The sequence below is a fragment of the Notamacropus eugenii genome, chromosome 2 (assembly GCF_028372415.1).
Source record: "Notamacropus eugenii isolate mMacEug1 chromosome 2, mMacEug1.pri_v2, whole genome shotgun sequence".
Lineage (NCBI taxonomy): Eukaryota > Metazoa > Chordata > Mammalia > Diprotodontia > Macropodidae > Notamacropus > Notamacropus eugenii.
Genome location: NC_092873.1, coordinates 327,904,553 through 327,924,440, shown reverse-complemented (window position 1 = coordinate 327,924,440; position 19,888 = coordinate 327,904,553). Strand labels below are relative to the sequence as shown.

Genomic DNA, 19,888 nt, shown 5'->3' with positions numbered 1-19,888 from the left:
AATAAATGTTGGTTAGTTGGTTCATTCATTTGTTGCCTGACTTTTTCCTGTTCCCAACAGTCCAGGATGCTGGAGAGCTGCTCTTATTCTAAGATTTCCTTTTTCTAGTGGGGGTAGAAAAACAACGTGAGTTTTTTTCCCTCCAATGTTTTCTTTGGCAGGCTGTATTTTAGCAGCTAACATAGTAATCCATGGTAATTAAAACAATGGGCTTAATTAAAAAGGAGGAAATGAACAAGAGTTGACACTCTTTAAGTTCAATTTTTAGAACTTTTAAACTCTTACCTTCATGACATGAAGTTCATTGTAGTAATGTCATTTGTTTTGAAATAAATGTTTTAGGAGATACTTTAATTCATATTCATATTAAAATTTCCCTAAATGTATAGCAGTTTTACATGCAAATAATTATTTGAACAAGGCTCATTTTTGTACCACCATTAGTAACTAGTTTAATATTTCTCTAATGATCCTCTCTGAGGATTCTCTAGTCACTAATGTTTCATAGATGTTGCTGCATTAGGATTATCTGGTATCTAATAGTTGATAGGTGTTAGACTAGGGCTACAAGTTAGATGTCTGTAGATCTTTGAAGTTCGTTGAGTTCAGAAAATTTGTATAGCACAACCTTTTTCACTCAAAATTAGTATTTCAGACAATTTTATTCTCCCATCACTACCACTCTAGTTACATTTGGTTTGATCTAAACTCATTTATTTCCTCTGGGTTTGCTCTTCTAAATTTTTCTGTCTTCTGTATCGGTTTTGGTTTTTTGCATTTTAAATATGTAAAATCTTAATATGGAATTAAATTGTGTTGTGCCAGCTGTACAACAAATTTATCTATTCATGTGGACCATAAAGTCTCTTTGGCTTAGAAGTTAAACATTTTGAGTTGTCTGTGTAAAGGTATACTCATGAACCCTTTTGCCTATTTCCAAACAATATGATTCATCCAATAACATTTATTGATAATCTAATTTATATGTCATTGAGATGGATTATTTTTTTAGATAAGATAGTCCCAGCCCTTAAGGACTTATAATCATTGTAAGACGAAAGAATTTGACAAGAACACAGATATAATGCTAAGTAGAGTAGGAAAATGTTTTATGGTCTGCCAAATATTAGAGCTCAAAGGGAAGAGAAGTCAGTCTCCTGGTTTTCTAGAGTAGCTTGCTAACCAAAATGTTGGAGAAGCTGTATTGTAGTTACTTAAATAAAATGAGGAAGAACTGGAAAACTCTTTAGTTTTCTGAAATTTATATATTGTGGTTTCTTTGGCATTTGTTTCAGATACAGACTTCAGACAGTAAAATCATTGGCTGGAGTAAGTCTTATGTTGCGTTTACTCTGGGCAAGTTTGAGGTGGGATGATATGGCAGCCAAAACTCCTCCTGGGGGAGGGACTACTCGAACAGGTAGTATATTTATACTTTTTTTTTTCCTTAAACTTTAGTGTCAAAGTTAAATGACAGTGGGATTTAACTTTAAGTATGTCTTGTATTTGCTTTTAAAATTAAAATGTTTATTTGTTTAAAAAATATTTGTTTTGTAAACTGAAGTTTGTATTGTCATCTAATCCTAGTTCTTTCTGTATCTAAACTGCTGTGATGTGAAGCAGTGTGGATAGAAAAGTTCTTGTAAAGAAAAGTTACTTGTTACTAGGAATCGAACTTGTCTGCAACTAGGATATTCATACCCCACTGTATACCTCACTTTGCCAAAAGTTTTCCTTCTCTCAGTGCTACCAGTTGCCTTCTGGTAAACGTCGCTTAACTTAGAAACAAGTCCATCCTTACAGAGGAGATGGAAGCTGGTTACATGTAGCATTTCATCAGTGATTGTGTAGCTTATGATACACATGCTTTTGAATAGTAACATTTCACCTGACTACTCTAGAAGGAGCCTCCCCTGACCACTCCATATCCTAAGGAACTTTATCCAGTACTCTCCCTCAAACATGCCCTCCCATTCCCCTACCTGCTAGTTCTTCTCCTCTGAAATGAGCTCCCATGTAGTCTGCATATCTTTTGTGTAGACCTAGTTATTTACATGTTATCTCCACTACTAGATATTGATCTCCTGAAAGTCAGAGATAGTTTTTGTCATTTTCCTCTCCAGTGCTGGGTATTGCTTCTGGCACATAGTAAGCACTTAATAAATGCTTTTTAATTGATTGATATAGTCTAATTGACAGGGTACTGAGGTGAATTCAATGTATAGGAAATACCTGGTGGGTTCCCTGATACGTGATAGTTCCATTTCACAGAAATACTGTGTTTCATCTGGGCCTGTGAAGTGCCCTAGACTGGCAGCATGTAGTGACTCTATCAGGTATTTTATACCTTAGCTTACCCCACTTCTCACTGATTTTCAGTTATTCCCTTCCAATTTCCCTTGGGCTTTGCAGTGGTTTTCCTCCTTTTGAGAATGTAGACCTTTTGTTTTTACATCATATTTATTTTCAGATGTATTCCTTCTCTCTCTAGTGAACTTTTCCCTTGTAATACAGACTAAGAGCTCAGCAAAAGCAACTAACACAACAGGCCTGACAGTTAATGCAGTATTCCAAACCCTAGACACCACAGAGGTTATTTTTGAGTAAGCAATGCTTGCCATATGTTTTAAATTGTGATTAATCTTACCTCCATTCAACCTCCATAGAAACATCAGACACAGAAATTACCACAACTGAAATCATTAAGCGGAGAGATGTTGGTCCGTATGGCATTCGATCAGAATATTGCATCAGGAAAATCATTTGCCCCATTGGTGTTCCAGAGGCTCCAAAGGGTAAGGAATTTTTTAAAACAAATGTGCACAAATATTTAATTGGTCTAACCTCCCTCAACTTTTTGACCTTCTCCATTGGCTCTCGTGAATATTCCTGTATAATTTGTTCATTTATAAGTGACTCTTTCAAGGATTTTACACAAAGAGAATTGGTTTTACATGCACATATAAATGCTTTAATTCTTATAGTGAATTCCCATTATACATATAGCCCAACAGGACAGAAGACTGTCAGCCAGACAACAGCATTTTTGAGCACTTGTATATAAATACAGGTTCTATGTAAGATACAGAGAATTATACTATAGTAATAAGTCAACAAAGAAGAAATATCACATCAGATGTTGAAGGCTGTAAGAAACAGGAATATATGTATTTGGATATGTCAGAAGAGGTGAGAATCACGTTACAAAAAACTTAATAAAATAACGTAAAAGTGATATAGAATGCTAGAGCGAAATTACATCTATTTGAAAGTAATTAGTGAAGGCTTCAGAGGAGGAGATTTCATTTGGTCCTTGAAGTATGGGTATAATTTCAGTAGCTGAAAATGTTTTGGAGGGTTTTCCAGGAGAAAACATAAAATAAAATGAACATAAGTGCTAGAGTGCAAATGTAAGGTATTGACAACAAAAAAAGACGCACTCACAATGTTTAAAGTTATACAGCTTAATTTGTCTTGATTTCTTTTTCATCCAAAGAAACACCTACACCTCAGAGGAAAGGGCTTCGATCAAGTGCACTGAGACCAAAGAGGCCAGAAACACCTAAGCAAACAGGCCCTGTTATAATTGAAACCTGGGTAGCAGAAGAGGAATTGGAGTTATGGGAGATCCGGGCATTTGCAGAAAGGTGACTAGATAACTAATTGTTGATGGTGCAATAAAAAAATTAGAATTTTAATTTGTTAAGTATGCCTTTGTTAATTTATTCTATTTATTCTTTTTAAATGATAGATATTTATTCATATTTAGTTCTTTAAGTACTTGTACTTTCAAGTTATCCACTTGTCTTAAATTTTCTATTTTGATTACAGTCCTATTTTTAATTTGTGTAGTCTTTTTAAAATCCTTAATGTTTAGTGATTTTGTTCCATGATCATCCAAATAGCACTTAATGTTAAAAGCCTACAAGTATAATGATCTGATATATTTTTCCTTTTTTTCTTCAGAGTGGAGAAGGAAAAGGCGCAGGCAGTTGAGCAGCAGGCTAAGGTTAGTGAACAGAAGAAGGCCGAGGAGTTCAAGGCCCAAATGGAGGCTCAACTAAAACAACAACGATTGGCTGCCCAGCAGGTGGGGGAGCTGTGACTAGTCCCACCTGTCAACGAATTTGCATCATTACCCAAAATGCATGCATACAAACCACAGCACTGAGTACTGGAACTGTGGTGTTTGGTTTGAAGCAACATTTGTTTGTATGAATGAAACACTCAAATTCACTGTCTGAAAACAATCCTTGATTCACTAATGTATGTCTGTTTGAATAATGTACAAAATCAGGATTTTTTTTGTTCTTTTTTTAATCTCGTAATTTTATAAGGGTTTTTTTTAGTAGCTTTCTAAGACCCAGTTTCTTTAATGATTAAGAACATACAAAAACTATCATGCCAGAAAAATTCTTTAGTGTATTGAAGATCTAAATAAATAAACCAAATGGCTTATAAAAAAATCTTACTAAATTGGTTAATAATTTCTCACTACAAGACCACTGTTTGGACAGCACTGATCAGCCAATTATACTATGTGATACTATGTGACTACCATAGTTCAAACAGTGTTTGCTAGCAGGAATAATATAAATTCCCATCCTAATAGGATGTTTTGGCCTCTTGGAATTTTGTCTTTCAAAGTGAAAACAGAATTTTTCCAACTTTCATTACTTTCTTTCATCTTAGTTTTGTATGTCTTTAGCATTTCCTGGAAAGTAATTATCTTGATGTAGTTTTATGTTCAGTAGTTACCTTGAAAAATAGACATTTATATTTAACAGAGTACAAGTTAAGAATTCCCAACCATAACAATAAGCTATTGGAAACTTTGAGCATTTTATCGTGACTAAGGTATGACAAGTATCTGTTCTGGTTAATCCAGCAGTCTAAAAGATCAGAACGTAAGAAGAACCAGACTAAATGCAAATAAACTGACATTTATTTATGTTTCTAATCACTTTTAAAAGTGATTTTTGACCACAATAGTGTAGGAAGTCTAGAAAAGATCTTTATATATTTCAGCTTGATTGAATGCAGATTTACTCCCTACAATAACAGCTGTAGTTATTGACATGCATTTTATGATTGGATAAATTAGTATGGAAATTAAATGAATATGATTTGCAGTTTTATATGGTACTTGCTATAAATTCCGTCAGTGAACAGCATAGTGTCCCAGTCAACTATAAGATTACTAATGCCAGTTGTAATTTTAAGCATTTATTTTCAGACTGAGAATTTGAAGAGTTTATTCATGTGGAGAAAATTTCTACCATTTGAGTTTCCTGTTATTTGAAGTAGAACTTGGCTTTTGAAAAATATGTAAGATGTATAGGTAGAATCAGATAGGAAATGGGTCACATTTTCAGGTGTTTGATGCTTTACAAAAGGAGTATTTGAACTGAGTTTCTTAGCTTAAGAAGCAAACTAATTTGGGGACCTATGAATCCATCTTTGACTTAGAAAAAAACTGTCTTATTAATTTTTATTTCCTGCTAACTTTTGTAGAAACGATTGGAGCAGCAGAAACAACTACCAGCAGTAATTGCAGCCTCTACCACTGCTTCAACAAACAGTACCACCAACACAGTCTCCACCCCTCAGAAAGTTGTGGTAGCCCCTATAAGTGGCCCAGTCACCACTGGAACCAAAGTGGTACTCACCACTAAGGTTGGATCTCCAGCCACAGTGACATTCCAGCAGAACAAGAACTTCCATCAAACATTTGCTACCTGGGTTAAACAAGGCCAGTCAAGTTCAGGTAAACAATTGTCATTAAGTGAACGATTGATTTTAGTTCAGAAAAAATGGTTTCACCTCTGCCTACTGAAATCAGAGATTGTTTGGAAGTTAGCCTTTCTCTAAGCATTGTATGAATAGACAAGGCTCTTTAAATTTAGGTAAGCTGGTACCTAATGTCTGACACATTCTGTGACTGGGCCCACATTCAGTATCTTCTCATCTTGTTAACACCTGTTAAAGCTACCAACATAAGTAATCTTTCAATTATTAACTAATACCTTCTCTTGCCCTTTCACTATTTCATTTATAACACAATGCTAGGTCTGGGAGGAGTTTTGAAAGTGAGAGTTACCAATATGTGTTTTCACTTTGATACTTTGAAGGAGCTTTGATCTCAAAAGTGTGGGTCCTGTCTGCAGCACTATAGACTTTACCCAATCTAGCCCTGTCTGATTTCTGCTCATGGTTTCCTGTAACCTTCCATGGAAAATCTGCCAGTATTCTAGAAGCCTTCCTCTTTTTCTTTTGATATTTCAGGGTTAACATACCATTCAAGCTCTCCACCAGCTGTTTCTCATTCTCTGTATATCAGCTTGCTACTTTTTCTTTTCGTGCATATCCTTGATACTGTCTTTTAAGCCAGTTGTGTTTTGCAGGACCCCATTGGTAAGATTCTGCAACATGGCTTCATACACTGTGTGGATATATTGCTCTTTAAAATTGGAAGCCTCGTTCTTCTGAGATTGTGCCATTCCATGGTTCACAATCATCCAGCATCATTGAAATTATACCAGTATGAGTAAGGGAGGGGATTGGCTTTTGCGGCATCAAGCTGTGCATGTTTCCCACATGTGAATTAGTCCAGTCAATTCTAGCTCATCATTCCTATAGTACTTTTCCAGAGTGTACATTAATTCTCTACCCATCCAGCTACATGTAAAATCTGGATAAAAAGGTGTTTTTGTATCTTCAACCACTTTATTTTTTCTATTAGGATGATTCATAGTATCCTGGATCTAGAATTAGAAGGAACGCAAGAGGTTATCCTGCCCATCCTTATCATTTTACAGACAAGAGTACTGAAGCCCACAGGGGTTAAGTGACTTGCCCAAGGTTACGTAGGCAGTAAGTGGCAGAGCTGAAATGTGAATTCATGTCCTGGCAATCCAGTCAACCCTCTTTCCATTTTGACCACAGTCTTTCATATCACTGTGGATTTCATTGGGAGTAGGGGCCATACTGTACTACATTCAGTTTAATTCATACAAAAAAGAATATTAGAACACATCAATAATAGAATTTTGGTGGACTTTTTTTAGAGGACAGTTTCCTGGCTACTGAATATCTAGGTCTCTATCAAGAATTGGTTTGGTGTTGATACTGTTGTGTTTTTGGGGAAAAAGCAGTCTCTATCATCACATCTCTTAGGATTTCTTGTGGATGAAACACCTTGCTCTACTTAATCAGATGCTTTATTAAAATCAGTAAATGGCACTAGGATGTTGTCTATACCTCACTCATTAGTGTGATTGTAAACGTGAGCCTCTGTAGAAAATTTCTTGTGAAAGCCTGCTCCTTCCCTTTTCACCTTTTCATCAAGGTTGTATTCTCTTCGTGCAATACATTTCAGTTCTTTTTAAACGAATATTCAGAGAGAGAGTGTGTGTTGTGTGTGTAGTGTAGAGAGTACACTTCAAAGAAGTATGCAAGGTTTTGGCCATTCACATTTCTTAATCTGAAACATATTTTCCAACATGTTTTCACCAACTTCACCTTTACCTTTTTTCATGGTGTGGTTGCTGAGTATTGAATTTTGTGTTGACTTAATTGGAAGAAGCTTGTCAGGTTCTTCCTCTCAGGAACTTCCCTAACATTTTATCCTCAGCACAGATATTGTTGCACTAATCTTCATAGTGTCTGGTGACTGGTCATGAACATTGCAGCTACAGAGTGAGATGATTAAGTATCTCGAGAAATAATGTTTCTTGCTTCTTTGGTTATATGATGAAACCACTTATATAATGTATTTTAATCTCTTCTCTCAGGAGAAACCTCTATGTCATCTTTTCACTTAATTGCAACTTTTTGTAGCTTCTAATTTAATATATGGTGAGAATGTTGTTACTAATATGATTTGGTTTCTCTAGTAGCATGTAAGCCTTTTAATTGTTAGAAAAAATCACAAATTGAGAATACTACCAATTAAATTAATGTTTGTAAACTGTATAAAAAGTAGGACACTCAGCAAGCTTTTTCCTTTTAACCCCCATTGCAATAATAAAAGAAGCCAGGTGGTATCTGAAGCCTTGTATTTGTTATGGGAGGCTTATTTTCTCTTTAAGTTCATGTGGGTTGGTAACTTGTGCCAAAGATATTTACAGCACAGAAATTATAGAGGTAAAAGCCTAAGTTTAGTATTATGTTCAAGCATAGAGTCAGCCCGCAGAGATAACCTGAACCACTACTAGGACCTGTCTCACAAGCCTCTTACAGGCAAAATTAGGTCAGAGTGATGGAGAAACAATTCTTTTACATATTGCAATCCTATACATGCCTTTTAGGCTGTAAAAAGTAAAGAGAAGATAAATCTTTAATTCCATACTAATGGAATTAGTCATGGAACGTCATAAAAGTTGAACAAACTTTATGAAACAATCATAATCTCATATGCCCTGGAAGGAAGCAAACCTCATCAAACAAACTTTATAGATAAACTAAGGTTACAGATTAAACTTACCTTTAGAGGTTTCACAAATAGGCTGATAGAGGAAAATATTGACACATCACCAAGATAACCAAGAAAGTTATCAGGGAGGGCCTCAGAGAAATCCTTCTTTCAGCAGTTAACTAGCAGAGCTAGGAAATAACTAAATCACTTTGGCTGCTATCTGAGGAACGCCAAGCTATCTTCCCTTATTTCATGAGCCAGATTTTGATCAGGGAAGGTTAATATTAATAGGAAACAGACTTTTAGTTAACCAAAATTTGTATAAAAAATGGCCCTGAGTCCTAAATTGGGAAAATTTCAAAACTCGTGCCATATATTTTATCAATTTTAATTGTTAATTTATCAGGAATGAGCTTCTCCAGATTTAATAGAGCTGGTACTTACAGGCAGACACATCTATAACTGGGCTTTTCTCTTTTGAATTTATGCTTGACTGGCATAACGTTTGAAATCCCAGATTTACTTTAGTAGAAGGAATAATTAAATAGATGAAATTTAAAATTGAAATAAAAGGTATATTTAAAGCAATGAAAGGGTAAGAATTTCTTGTAAGTATACAAATACATCATTTTATGCCTTGGAACTTCTTCCTAGAAGTGACTATATTGCTGGTTGTCTTAAATCTAAAACTTATTGAATGTCTTATACCCTAATAGCCACCAGCACAGCTGCTACATCTGCTACAACCATTGCCAGCACAGGTCAGACGTTCCAAATTACAGGCAGTCCAGTTACTATGGCAGGAAAAGTAATTACCAAACTACCGCTTCCTGCAAATAGCAAGATTGTTGCTGTAAATGTGCCAACAACACAAGGAGGTAAGGAAGAAAAGTCATGAAGACCTTTAATTCGTGTTTGTGAAATAGTTTTGCCTTTATTTTCTTTCCTCTGTTCTGTGTCGTTGGGTCTCATAGTCCGTGTATCCCACTGTAACCTTCCCAATTTGTAATTACTCCAGGGAAACCTAGCAGCACCAATGCATTGTTAATAAATTCTTAATTTTTTTCAAGGTGTTGTTCAGGTTCAACAGAAAGTCCTGGGTATCATTCCATCAAGTACAGGTGCAAGTCAGCAAACCTTTACTTCATTCCAGCCAAGAACAGCTACAGTCACTATTAGACCAAACACCCCAGGCACTGTAGGTACCACAAGTAATTCACAGGTAAGACTTCTTTTTTGAGGTTACCTCATTTTGAAATGTGGTCAAGCACAGTGGGTTGGGTTTTTCAGAGTAGCCTAACCCAGGCTCTCATTTTTCCTTATCTATTACTACTTAATCTATGAAAAATCATTATTCTGAAAAAATCTGTTCTTCTATTTGTTAGATTTCTAAAATGTGAGACATTAGTCATTAAACAGTTAAACACTAGCCGTTGACCAGATGGACTTTCATGTATGTTCCTCTGAATAGTAAGTGTTAAATAAGGAATTTTTAAAAGAAAATTTTCCTTTTATTATAGCCTTGCAAATTTGCACTGGATTATCTGTGCTTAAGACATGCTGTGGGCAAGTAAGAATTTGAAAAATAAAAATAAATTACAACCCACAACATTATATCTGTATTTCATTAAGCAATTGATATATACATATATGTGTGTGTATGTACACATATATATATCAGATGCATCATTTTTTTGTGACACTGATAGCTATCAGATAGGAAGGTTAATCAGGGAGACTTGCCTGAACGTTCTCTCAACCTAACAACAAAACTGCATTAATGTATTCTGTAGTTTCTTCTTTCATACTATAAAGGAACATCTGATTTGTTAATTTAATCTCTTACTCCTTTAACTGGTAGCTATAATCAGCTCAGAGGAAAATGGGAGCCACATATTGCTTTTCCATAGTACCTAGAAAGTAGGGATAGTTTTGAGCATGGCCTTCATTAGGTCTTGTAACTTTCCTTTAGACCATTGTGTGTCTTGGTGGCAAAATAACTTTATATGAAATAGTTTTAATTGGGAAATTTGAGATTATCCTCAACAGAATCAAACACATTATCAAGAAGAAGAATAAAAAGATTGAGGGGAGGGGTTTATTTTTTGTTTGTTTGTTTTTCAAAAATGTAAGCATTATTCAGATGTATTCAATAAAAATTAATGTAATATCTGGGGACATCTGACATCTCTCCAGACATTTCTCACATTTTACCAAGCATAGTATACTTAGAAGATCTTGAGTTCAGAAATCATCATACCTGAGTCTTGAAAAACATTTGAATTCATGTCCCCTTTGTGTCATTGATAGGTAATCACAGGGACTCAGATCCGTCCTGGTATGACAGTGATTAGAACACCACTCCAACAATCAACCCTAGGAAAGACAATTATTCGAACACCTCTGATGGTACAGCAAGGTATTCTTCCAGCCAGTAGGTTCATTTTTATTTTTAAGTATATGAAGTCCGTCATATTCTGTACTCCTGATCATTCTCCATAATAGAAAATTACAAGTTAGAATTAATATTTCTCTATTAAGTGCTTCTACTGTGATCTTCAAAAAAAAAAAAGCTGGATTATTAAATTTTGATATTGAGTGAAGTACTGTTAAATGATAATTAGTAATTTGTAAATTGTAATGAATTAAAAGATTTATAAACTATCTATGACTATAAAACAGTTACAGAATTTACTATAATGCTGGAAAAAAATTACCTGCTTGCCATCTCTTCTAGCCAAAGTGAAAGAACGGGGCAACAGTGGTATGTGAAAGGATAATGAGCAACTACTCCTTTTGAACTCATGTTTGCTAAAATAGCAATAGAACCAGAAGAAACCTCCAGTTAAATTTAGTTAATCTAGTGTGTCTCACCCTAGCTAAATTTAGTTCTGTCTAAACTTTAAAGTTTGTGTGAACAAATTGTAAGAATCAAAATATTCTGTTTAGTCAGCTGTTCCTGAGGCCTCTACAGCAGTTCTACTCTAGCGCATAATTTTGTTATAGATGCATGGGCATGAATCTAGATTATTATTTTATTGTTGTTGTTCCACTTTCACTGTTCTCTTTTTTTTCTTTTTAAATGTTGTGTATTTACTCTCTTCCTTTTTAACATGATCATTTCCTAGCGCTTTCCCTTCCCACCTCCCATGATAGAGCCCTCCCTTGTAACAAATAAACACAGTCAAGCACAACAAAGCAACGCTGTTGGCCATGTCCCTTGCACTAGTTCACCACCTCTCTAGTATTCTTTATTCTGAAGTCAGCACTGGTGACCCTCCATCCTTGAAAGCTGTGCTAGCCAAGCCCATGCTTTGGCAGGTTTTACCAAATTAGAAAGCCTTCAATTTGTATACATTCTCAGTGACAGACTGCCAATTACTACCGTATAGCACCTTGAGCAAGTCATTTAACCCGAGTGTCTGGGCCTCCATTCCCTCATCTATAAAATGGAGAAGTGAACATGGTTCAGATTGGATCCCATCCCAAGCACTTTTGTCTCTAAAGCCCCTGTAACTGTCTGTGTGATCTGAGGACCGGATTAGAAAAGTACAGAGAGTTTTATCATTAGTATATTGACCACTGGGTAATAAGCATGATAATAATAAGTCCTGGGAACACAGAAGGATGCTCAGCCTGTGTGGCCTTCAAAGTGGTGTTGGCAGAGTAAGTGGTAAGAAAGAAGCCAAGAAAGGTTAAGAATCTCACGGTTCTTAAATCATCTATATGTATTAATTTAACTGTAGGTACTTTAAATGAGAGCCATTAACCAATAAGCTGATATATAATTGGAGAAACTGACACGTAACAATATGACATTTTTGCTATATCTGAAACCAGAAAGCATAGGGAAGTTGCCATTAAGTGGAAGGGTAACTCCTAGGTTCTCCTGGCCAGTCCCTTCCAGCGCTAGAAATAAGTGATGTGATTCTGTGATCTGTTTAAGGTGGTGAAGAGAAATTCTGTTAACTTGACAGGATGCTCCAAACCAGATCTACATACACAGTGATACTTGGTAACTTCGAAGCAAAGGGGATCACAAGAGAGGACAGTGAGAAATATGTTGAAAAAGATGGTTTGTAATTAAGAAAGGAAAGAAGTCAAAGATTTGAGGCTTTACATAAATGAAGTTTCAATACCAAACATCACATAATGATGAAATTGGCTATATAATATAATAAACAAGAGACAACTGGTTAACTTCATTTCTGAATTAAGTATCTATATGTACTCATTTCATACACTTGTTGTATTGCAAATGAGAATCATCACCCAGATAAAAGAAAGCCTAAAGATGAAAAGATGATGCATGTAATTCCAACTCCATTGATGATGAAAACATGGGTCCTGAATTAAAAAGAAAAGCCATTGAAACCAGTTATAACCATCTTCTGTAAAAGTTTAACTGATATAAAATAATCACTACCACAAAGAGACCAAAAGGGCAGTTAACTTGACTTGAAAAACCATCAAACAAACAAATGACTTAGCAGTTAAAAGGAAACATGGGTTTAGAATATAAATTTATTTGCAAAATATTATAATAGATAATGATAGAAGAGTATAAGCAATATCATCTGGCAAAACAGCAAAGAATGATGCAAGGGAAAATTAATCTATAAAAAGCTTAGTATGAGACCCAATTAAGCCAGATCATTATAAGAATATTTATAGATAAAACTGTAAGGAGTTGAAATAAATGAAAAATGGATTAGTTCTGCATCATGAACTCTTTTCATCTTTATGGTGGCAGAATTACCATATTTAGTAGATTATTATTACCTCAGTACCCTATTACTATGTGATCTAGTCTTTCAACAAGCACTTATTAAACATGCACTATTCTAAATACTCTTAACTCCTATTTATATAAAGAATGAAACAAGCCCTACTCTTAAGTAGCTTACATTTTAACAATGAGGAGAGAGCACCTAAAATGGAATCAGAAATTGTAGCTGGACCAGACCAGGTACAATTCTTAAAGCATTGAGAGACTGATATAAAAGAGGGGATGGCATGTAAGTACACTTGCTATTGTGCCAAGTACTGTTCAAAAAGCTGAAAATACAAATAAAAAAGTAAGGCAGTTTCTGCCTTCATGTACTAATTAGGGGATATATAGAAGGATTCAACTGCAGGGAATATTACAATGTCCAGTGGTTTAGAAGGCACAGCAATAGGGTAGATGGTAAGGCCCAGTTGTTCAGCATCTGACTGAAAGGATTCTAATTTTATATCATCAAAGTTTTTATATCATCAAAGTGTTGTGAACAACCAATGATTATTGAGAAGTGTGAGGTAGGCCTAAGAGTTGCAGTGAAGCAGGGGTCTGGCTTACCTCAAGTGGGAATGGGATGTTGACAAAGGGGCAGGGGGAGTAGGGGTGGTGACAGCATCTACTAGGGAAAGATAATTCAGCACCTAGTAAGAACTGGGAAATGGTTGGGGTATGGAAAGGAGAGGGCTGCCTATAGCCTGTTACTTTTGGGCCCTTAGGACCTCATTAAGATCCAGACTGATTTTCAAGCTGTCTGATAGAGGAGAAGGATACCCATATGGGGAGAGAGAATGGGGAAAAATCACATACTTTATCATTACTCCAGAAATGATGAAAAGGACCTTTGTAGAAACTTGCTTATCTCTAAAAGATTTTGAAAGTATCAGCCAAAAAAAAATCACAGTTAACGACTAACTCTTACCTAGCACTCACTTTGCAAGTCACTTAACAGATATTACTTCATTTGATGTTCATAATTTCTGTGAGGTAGGTGCCACTATTATCTCCATTTTACAAATGAGGATATCAAAGCTGACAGGAGTTCAAATCACTTACCCCTCAAGTTCATGCAGCTTGAAAGCATATAAAGTGACATTCAAAGCTTAGGTCTTCCTGATTTTGATAAAAACCTAAGAAGAAACATTCTCAGTTTTTCTTGGTCAGATTTTTTACAACCATACAATTGACTTGAAAGGAATTAAAAATACATTATCCTGCTGTATCTGTTGATTTCTTTTTGTAATATTTGATTCATTACAGTAAAATTCAACCTTAAAAGATCTCGTCCAATAAAAAAATGTCTCCCACGCATCCATTAATATAACATGCCTTGATAGGTGCAAGTACAAAGTTTTGGTCGTTGATCCTCCTACTCCATATCAAGGAAAACATAAAACAGGAAGACACATGTTCACCAAAGATGTTCACCATTGTCATAAAAGATGTTCTGAACAGATTCCACATGGAAAATAGATTTACTTTAGGTGGTAAAGTCTTTCAAATGTTCCTCTTTGTAAATGACGTAGTGATGATTGCATCAAGCCCCAAAATATTAAAAGGCCTCCTCAGTGAAATCCTTCACCATTTAAAAGCTAGAACTTAACACATAAAGGACCAGTCAGATGAAGAATGCCTATTGTCCAGATGGTAGGGTAACTTTTGAGACATTCGGACAAACTCTATGGATCAAGAATGGTCTAGGCTTAGAACTTAAAAGAGGATGAGAGTATCTGGATTGTTTGGGAAATTTCACTGCTCTTTCAAAGATGCCAAGCTGCTTCCTGATTCAGTCCCATCCTTTTAACTCCAATATTCTTCTCATCACGTTAATAGGCTGAAAATTACATAATCTAAAAATTAAAATTGTCGGTAACCAGAAAGGCAGTGCATGGATGTAATCATGCTGCAGAAAATCAGTCAGTAGATATTTATTAAATGCCTTCAGTCTGGCAGACACTGTCCTAAAAAGAAGTAAAAAGGCAGTCCCTGCCCTCAAGGAACTTATGATCTAATGGAGAAGACAATATGCAAGCAAATATATATCAAAGGGAAGCTATATACAGGATCAGTAGGAAATAATTAGCAGAAGGAGAGTACTGGAATGAAGAGGTTGAGGAAGGTTCTTGTAGAAGGTGGACTTTTAATTGATACTTAAAAGGGAGTTCAGGGAAGTCAGTGGGTGAAATTGAAGAGGGAGAGCATTACACAAATGAGAATAGCCAAAGAAAATGCCCAGAGCTGGGTACCATTGATGACATGTGTTTACTGCTTTTACAATGAGGTGGTATAAAAGGTGTTAGCTGGGAAATGTACTATTGGAAGAGTAGATAGGCTGGTGATACAGTTCACCAATACCCCCTGCTTCTTTGGAGAACAGAAATATGAACTCTAGGGCCTCTATTTTAAGAGGGGTCTCAGCACAGCTTTTCTCTCCTTTTTGTATTACCTGTGCTGTTTTTGGACTTCTTCAAAACTCTCCACTGCACTGGTATCTCTTCCCTCCACTTCTCAGTTTCCTTTTGTGTATTGTAATTCCTCATTAGATTATAAACTCCTTGAGAATAAGGACTGCTTGTTTTCATTTACATTTGTATCCCCAGCATTTAGAAAAGGACCAGGCATTTAATAAATGTTTATTGATTGATAGTGCATGAAATAATGGATGGAGAGCCTAAATTTTGCATTGGTAACCACAGAAGTGAAACAAATTAAAAATAAGGTCCTCAAATGCACCAAAAGCTGACACTGGCAGTAGAGAGGCTGCACCAAGAAAGGCATTACCAGCTCTGGCAACCATCAATCCTGGAAGAAAGTAATTGCACCAGAGCAGCTGGAATAAGCTCTCATAAATAGTTGAACTTAGTCCATGCTCTGAAGGAAAGTCAAAAGCCAGTAAGACCCAGTTATGGGAGACCTGTAGCCAGAATGCTCCCCTGGGTCACCACACACAGCAGGCCCGCCTATCCATTTGTCAGAGTGTTGAGAGCCACAACAGGAGGCAAGGTTAACTCAGCAACTAAGAACCAATGCCAAGAAAATTGTGCTAGAGACCAGTAATCATTGTCATCTTCAGCATTCCATTTGCCCCTCTCAGAACCACGGAAAGGGATAAAATCAACTGATTAGCGATTATACAACGACAGACTGTCTAAGACCACTGTATCCAATTCATCACTAGGAGATTTGAGATAAACCAGGAATTGGAGCATGGATTGGGGCCTAATTACTTGCCAGCCCATGCAGATGAGCAGTAGCATCCAAACTACAGAGGGAAAAGGATCAAATAAGGCCTTTTCAGCCCATCTAACAGTGCCAGAGGTAACTGTCCCCACAACAAAAATCCTAGTCCAAGATCTGAAACTTGAAAGTGATGATTAAGCAGATTAAGCACTAAATACAATGAAGGAAACTTTGAATTAAGAGAAGCTAAGAGGTAAACGTAGAAGAAGAAAAGTAATCTTACAATTAAAAGCAAAATCTCAGATAGGAGCAGATGCATTGGCCACAAGGACTATAAAAGTGTGTTGGAGAAATGAAGAGAGAAAGCATGAGATTAGAGTTTGGTAGGGATGGAAAGGAATTGAAAGAGTAAATAGCTTAGAAGGTAGAGAAACTTTACTCAGGAAGTGAGTTATGAAAAATAGAATGGAGAAAACAGAACTCAGTGACTCTGAAAAGCAATCTTAGAACAAACTCAAGCATTTAAAAAATAAAAGAAAATGTTAGGTATCTACTAGAAATCCATCAGGTCAGGGAGAGAGAATTTAAGAACCATTGTATTATTTGAGAACCATGACAAAAAATTAAACTTGGATATAATATTTCAAAAAAATTATAAAAGAAAACTGTTCAGATCTGTATGAACTAGAAGGCAAATCACAAGTAGAATCCACTAATTACTTCCTGAAAAAAAGACCCAAACAGAAAACACCATAGCCAAAATCCAGAACTTCTAATTCTAAGAAAAATACTTCAATTAGAAAGAGTCCTAGTGCAAAAGAATCACAAACTGTATTGTCCAACACTTTGAAGCAAGCATACTAAAGGAGAAAAAAATCTTGAAATACAACATTCCACAAAGATGAAAGTTTTACACCAAGAATAACTGGGTTGTAATAACTCAAAAAATTCAGTATGATTCTATTGGGGGTGGGGGGTGGAGATAGACCTTTAGTGAAATAGAGGTCTTTAAAGCATTCTTGATCACAAGTACAAAGATAGTAGAAATTCTGAATTGTAAGCATAAGGATCAGAAGAAACCTACGTGGCAAATTTACATTTGGGCAGTTGCAAGGGACTAAATGAGGGTTTCCATTCTAATGAAGGAAAAGAGAAAAGTGTCTCTTAGAAATTCAGTTTTCTTCCAGGGTTGTAGAAAGTAAATAGCATCATCAGAGGGCTTGTGTATGGTTTTGTTCTATTTTGTAGTTTTAAGAAAGGAAAGGAAAAGGAAGAAAGGAGGAGAAAATGCTATTTCTTATAAATGGGGTGCCTGAGAAGAGTAGACTAACATGGAAAAATGGACAGAGGAGCAGGCATCTTATAGTCTCACTCTTTACCAAATCAGGTAAGGAGAAATACACACACACGAACGTACACACACACATTACTGCAGAAACAGGCACCAAAAAGAGAAGGGATGGTATAAGAAAGAAAGTATATTTGGGAGGGTCATCACAACAAGCAAATCAATTTAGAGTGGTCATAAAAGGGAGATTAAAACAGAAAGTAATCAGATAACAGTTTAGATTTGATAAAAGGCTTAAAAACAAACCACTTCAATTATAGATTACTACAGTTGATCACGATACTTCTCACAGTACCCCTTTCTTTCTTTGTAGAAGAGGTAGAAGGAAAAGTGGAAAACATGTAGAGCTTTATGATGGGGAAGAGGAAGGGAACACACAACTAGCAGTCATAACTAAACATGAAGGTTATGAACTCACCTAAAAAGCAGAATAACATAGCATATTAGAAAGAAGAATCCAACAATGTTTTGTTTACAAGAAATATACTTGAAACATAAAGATTCACAGTTAAAATAAGAGACTGGAATAGAATTTATTATGCTTGAGGCAAAATTTAAAAAGCAAAGGAAGCCATTATCTCAGACAAGCAAAGAGTAAAAACAGACTTCCTTAAAAGAAATACAGGGAAATTACATTTTGCTTAAAGCCATCATAAATTATTAAATATTATCAATACATATATGTACCAAATGGCATAATAACCTAAGCACTAAAAGGGAGAAATAATCAAATTACAGGGAGAAATAGGCAGCAAAACTATAACTAGGTGACCTTGATGTGCCTTGTTTTAGACCTACACAGATCTAATCAAAAGCAAATTAGAGACCTGAATGAATTTTAGGGAAGTTAGAAATGACAGCTCCTTGTTAATTGCTAAATGAAATATACATGTCTATCAGCTATGCACAATCTGTCTATAAAATCTGACCATGTAGTAGGGCATAAAAAGCTCAGAAAGGCAGAAATATTAAAAAAGTTTTTCCTGACCACTGAATAATAAAGCTTTGAACCAGCAAAAGGCTTTGAAATTTAAATGAAAGCTGAATAATCCTAAAACATGATGGGTTAAAGAACAAATCACAGAAACAACCTAACTTTGTTAAATAACATAAGTGAGACCACATAACAAAACCTTTGGGATGCAACCAATGCATTCCAAGGGTGGGGAAGAAGGAATGGAATTTATAACTCTGAACACCAAATCCCACAAAATAGACATTCTGAAAAAAAAAGAAAAGAAAAAATAAATTTGAAGGCCAAATTGGTTTTTTTAAAACTAGGACTTGATTTTTTTTTAGTTAATAAAATGCATAAATTATTAGTTAATCTATTCTTTTAAGCAAGGAAACCCAAATTGCTTATATTTAAAATGAAAAAAATATATGATAAAGAGCAAATAAGGGAAATTATTCCAAAATATTATAAAATAGTATGCACATACTAATAAATAAAAATAATGTTTACAGAAGTATAAAACACAGGGTAATAGAGAAAGAGAGAACTTAACCCAATCTTAGAAAAAGAAATCAAACAAACCATAAAGAACCTCTAAAAATGGAAGGAAACTAGGACCAAGAAGATTTGCAAGTCAATTCTATCAAAATTCACAGAACTAATTCTAGTAGATAAATATTTTTGCACAACAAGGAAATGTTCTTCTAAAACAAAAAACATGGAAATCATGTGCATTATAAATAGATGGGGAAAAGCCATTTTGACAAAATGCAATATCCTTTTATGTTGAAAACAAAAAATTTTAAAGCAGAAGATTAAGTAGACTGTCCTTTAATATGGTAAATAGATTTCTCCAAAACCAAGAACTAGCATTATTTGTAATGGAAAAATACTAGAGGCCTTTCCAATAAGCTGATAGATAAAACAGGGATATCCATTATCACCATAGTTATTTAATATGTCTCTAGAAACTCCTGCTATAGCCTTTAAAAAAAAAAGCAAAGAGAAATTTAGGAACTATGCAAAGGCCAAGAGTTAACAGAATTATCATTTTTTGCAGATGACATGAATGTTTACTTAGTGAAGCCTAGAGAATGTACTAAAAAATTAACTGAAATAATAATTGAGTAAAACATCAGGATATAGAATACTCACCCCACCCTCCCAAAAAAATCAGCTTTTCTGGATATTGCCAACAGAACCCAATAGGAA

At 35.3% G+C, this 19,888-nt stretch overlaps 1 protein-coding gene across 8 annotated transcripts in view; it reads left to right on the top strand.

The window, feature by feature from the left end:
- The window catches only part of BPTF (bromodomain PHD finger transcription factor), a 184,141-nt gene that overhangs the window by 122,810 nt on the left and 41,443 nt on the right, over positions 1-19,888 (top strand). For 5 of the 8 annotated variants that reach the window (XM_072645452.1, XM_072645448.1, XM_072645449.1 and 2 more), the window contains 8 exons: positions 1,296-1,420; positions 2,667-2,795; positions 3,497-3,647; positions 3,967-4,090; positions 5,515-5,767; positions 9,133-9,294; positions 9,487-9,638; positions 10,727-10,850. In XM_072645452.1, coding sequence (XP_072501553.1) covers positions 1,296-1,420; positions 2,667-2,795; positions 3,497-3,647; positions 3,967-4,090; positions 5,515-5,767; positions 9,133-9,294; positions 9,487-9,638; positions 10,727-10,850 — 1,220 coding nt within the window. The remainder of the gene's footprint in view (positions 1-1,295; positions 1,421-2,666; positions 2,796-3,496; positions 3,648-3,966; positions 4,091-5,514; positions 5,768-9,132; positions 9,295-9,486; positions 9,639-10,726; positions 10,851-19,888) is intronic. The other 3 variants (XM_072645453.1, XM_072645447.1, XM_072645451.1) reach the window with 2 other exon arrangements.